This window comes from Nestor notabilis, unplaced genomic scaffold (assembly GCF_000696875.1).
Source record: "Nestor notabilis isolate BGI_N333 unplaced genomic scaffold, ASM69687v1 scaffold16763, whole genome shotgun sequence".
NCBI lineage: Eukaryota > Metazoa > Chordata > Aves > Psittaciformes > Psittacidae > Nestor > Nestor notabilis.
The window spans coordinates 4060-7598 of NW_009923509.1; the positions used below are offsets into that span (position 1 = coordinate 4060).

A 3539-nucleotide genomic window follows, 5' to 3' on the forward strand; every position below is an offset into this window, starting at 1 on the left:
GCAGGCCTCTGACACAAAATAAGATGACATCCTTGCTGTGACAGAACTGGGAGAGCGTGTTAATGGCAGAAGCAGGCAACCTCTGAGGGCCCTGGGCAGAAATAAATCCCAACACTGCAGGAGTTTGAAAAACAAAGCAACAGAAAACACCTTTAATAATAAATCAGGCTGGTTTTGGAAAGAAATACAGAAAGAGGGTCAAGCAGGCGCATGTTGAAATGTTCTGAGGAAGCAGCAGTTCTGTGCATCAGGTTGTGGACAGTGCTGAGCTCGGCTGCATCACTCCAGGCTTAGAAAGTTTGGTCACTTGAATGTGGTTTTGTCCCCACCGGGCACCAAAGGGTGTGGGACAGATGCTGAAGAGGTCTTGTTCTGGCTGTGTTTCCCACACCAGGGTGCTGCTGGCTCTTCACTGCTCGGACAGACACTGTTCCAAAGCTGCCATACCATAGAGGTTGGCCCACTCCCCGCCGTGGTGTGACAGGATCACGTCCCTGCAGGGCTTGCTGGCTCTGGCCAGCTCCACCAGCACCCCCTGGAAAGCAGCGATGAGCTCAAGATCCACTGAGGCTGCAGCAACACAGGTCAGGAGCTCGGAGAGACCTTCCAGCCACCGCGCCTGGAGCACGGCTTGTGGCAGCCAGGGGAAAAGCGGGATGCAGCCAGCCAAGGCCTGCATTCCCAGGAACCAGAGCTCACTGATGTCAGCCCAGGCACCCATGTAGGCAGGTGACACAGCCAAGGCCAAGCTGTCACTGCCAGGCTCTGCTTGAGCAGTGTGGGCCTGGGACAGGAAGGAAATGGCAGCCCCAAAGAACTCCTTGGCACACTGTGTCCCCTGGAGAACTGGAAGAAAAAGGAATTAATGACTCGATACAGAGCTCTCTCAGCCAAAGCAGAGACCCTTCAGTGTCTCTGTCTGCAGCAGGGCTTTTGGGGAGAGCAGGATACCACCCTCCTGCCTGAGAAATCTCTCAATCCTAGCGCATCAGCCTGCTGAATTTCCCACCTATTCCTTACTTCACCAGGCTTTTGGCTTTGCCACTTTTCCAATGGACAAACTGGACCTGCTTCCCTCACATTGGCCTTCTCCAGCCCAACCAGCCAGAGTCTGATTTGCCAGAGGGAACTCCTCCTACCTGTGGAACCCGCAAGGATCCTAGCCATCATCAGGCCCAGAGTGGCAATGTTTGCTGCTAAAGCCAGGTGATCCTTCTGGGGCAGCAGAAGAGGAAGAGACTTCAGCAACATGTCCATCAAGGAGGAAAAGGTTTTGTCTCGCCTAGAGAGAAAGCAAAACCTGAGACATGCTTCCTGAGCAGAGCCAGAAGCACCTGGAAATGTCAAGGTTAAATACAGCACCAAAAAAGTAATCTAACTGCTGTTGTAAAAGGGACTTCCCTTTTTCAGCTTTGTGTGTTAACAGATCTTATAGGCTCGCTTCACACTGCACCCCCTTTCTTCCCAGTGATGATCTGAAGAGCAAGCTCCTGTGGCTCCACTACCTGATGAGGTCTGGTGCTGTCACAACCAGGTTAAGGAAAATCCCACACATGGTCTGGAGACTCATTTCAGTGCTTGTCAGTGGAGTCAGGGACCCAGGCTTGGAGGTCAGCACCTCCCACTGACAGAGGAAGTACTTGCACAGCAGTGCTGGTGCCCCTTCTGAGATAAGGATGTCCCGGGGCCTGTCCTCTGCTGTTAAATGGCAAAAGCCAGGTAGCAGAAATCTGGAAGGGGAAAGAAGTTGGAAGCATGAGGTAAATACATTTGCATCCAGCTGCGGAGGGGAAAAAAAGCCATGGAATTGGCACTGCAAGGAGAATGGAAAAGAGAAGATTTGAGCAGGTTTGTGCTAAAATTCATCAAGTTTGTGCTTAAAATACACACCTCAGAGCATCCTGGGGTAGGCCAGAGCCCTCAGTGCTGACCAGCTCTGGCTGGGGAGGACTCGCAGCTGAACTGCCCTCTTTGAAAAGCTTCTTGGCATAAAGAACAAGGAAAGGCAAGAGCTCGCAGATTTCCTGCTTGAGGGAGGATGTCTCTTCTGCCATCCAGGCTCCAAGGATTCGAACAGAAGCAAATATGAAAGGATCTTGTAGCTCCTCCTGTTTAACCTGCATGAAGAAGCAAGCAGACAGAAAACAATGTTAGGGCCCCTGCCCTGTCGAGCTGCTGCAGGTGTGAAAACTGCAGTGGGCCAAGATGCACAGTTTGCTCTACACGGCTACAGCCAAAAGCTGCTGAGCACCCAGTAAGCATCCTGGCTAGTAGCTGTCAAAGCCTCCCACAGAAACCCACAAAAACATGCTTTTTGTTTGCAATCTCTGCATTACCTGCCTCAGGTAGAATATTACAGCTCCAAATGCCTCCTCCATGATCCTCAGGAGCTGCATTTTCTGCACCTCCTCGAGCAGTGGTTTCTCTTCTCTCAGGCACTCCTGGATCCCCAGCTCAATAAGGACATAGCAGGCTGTTACCACTTCTTTCTTCCCCTCCACCTCCAAGGGATCTGGCTCCTCTAGGGTCAGGCGGACCTCCACACATGCCAAGTTCACCAACAAGGCCAGGAACTTGCTTCCAGCGCTGCCTGCTGGGATCCACTCTGACCCACAGGCCTGCACGAGGCAGGCAGCGAGCTTGAGGGCAGGGTCCCGCTGCAACTGGCTGAGTTTACTGCCCAAGATGTTAGCCAGCCCTCTGTAAAGCCTGCGGAGGCACTCGGAGCCCTGCGGGTCCTGTGTGAGCAGTGGTGACAGGGGGATGAAGGGAGGCAGAACCTTGCACAGCTCGAATTTGGTCATGTCTTCAGCCTTGAGGAAATCATCAGAGAGCTTGCTCAGCACGGCCAGGAGGTGCGGAGCGTCTCTCTGCCAGCACTTCTCCTCTGCTACGGCCAACAGCCCCAGGAGCAGGGCCAAAGCACGCTCAGAGCCATAACTGCAACTCACATAGGCCTGGCACAGGGCAGACACTGTCCCTTTGGTCACCAACTCTCTGGGCCCCCTGGTCGTGGCCATGACAGCGCTGAGGCACTGGTATACATCATCCACCATGGATGTGCTGTCTGGACTGCATGGGGAAACCAGGATGTCATTGAAGGTTGGGATTTTGTTCAGGATCTGGGAGTGAGCTGCTAACTCTGGATCGGTGCAGAAACAGGCCAACAGAGTGAGGCCCAGTGCCCGGAAGGTGTGATCGGGGCAGCCTGGCGGGGGCTTCCCAGAGGCCAGCAGGCGAGTGGGGAACGTGAATCCAATCGCATCAAAGATCTGGCGACGGGTCTTGGCATCTACTTCTCCAGCTCTGACCGCTTTGGTCACCTGGAAGGCAAACCAGGGTGAGCCCTGCAAGAGGCTTTGCTGAATTTACAGGGTCGAACACGCAAGTGAGAAGCCTCAAACAACTTTTCTTAGTGCAGAGAAGCACCCACCAAGCTGCCGCCTGGTCTAAGTGCTTATGGGAGCTTTACAAGGGGGTTCTGCGAGTGCGGCAGCGCTGGTGAACCCTGAGCACAACAGGCCAAGGCCGGGCTCCCT

The 3539-nt window shown here is 53.8% G+C and overlaps 1 protein-coding gene across 1 annotated transcript; it reads right to left on the bottom strand.

Moving 5' to 3' along the window:
- Window positions 1-409: 409 nt before the first annotated feature.
- NCDN (neurochondrin) lies at window positions 410-3323 on the bottom strand (the record flags this gene model as incomplete). The annotated part of the gene is made up of 5 exons (XM_010012174.1): window positions 410-846; window positions 1140-1282; window positions 1506-1730; window positions 1891-2117; window positions 2337-3323. Coding segments are annotated over 5 exons (2019 nt in total), but the record flags the coding sequence as incomplete, so codon positions are not given.
- Window positions 3324-3539: the final 216 nt, after the last annotated feature.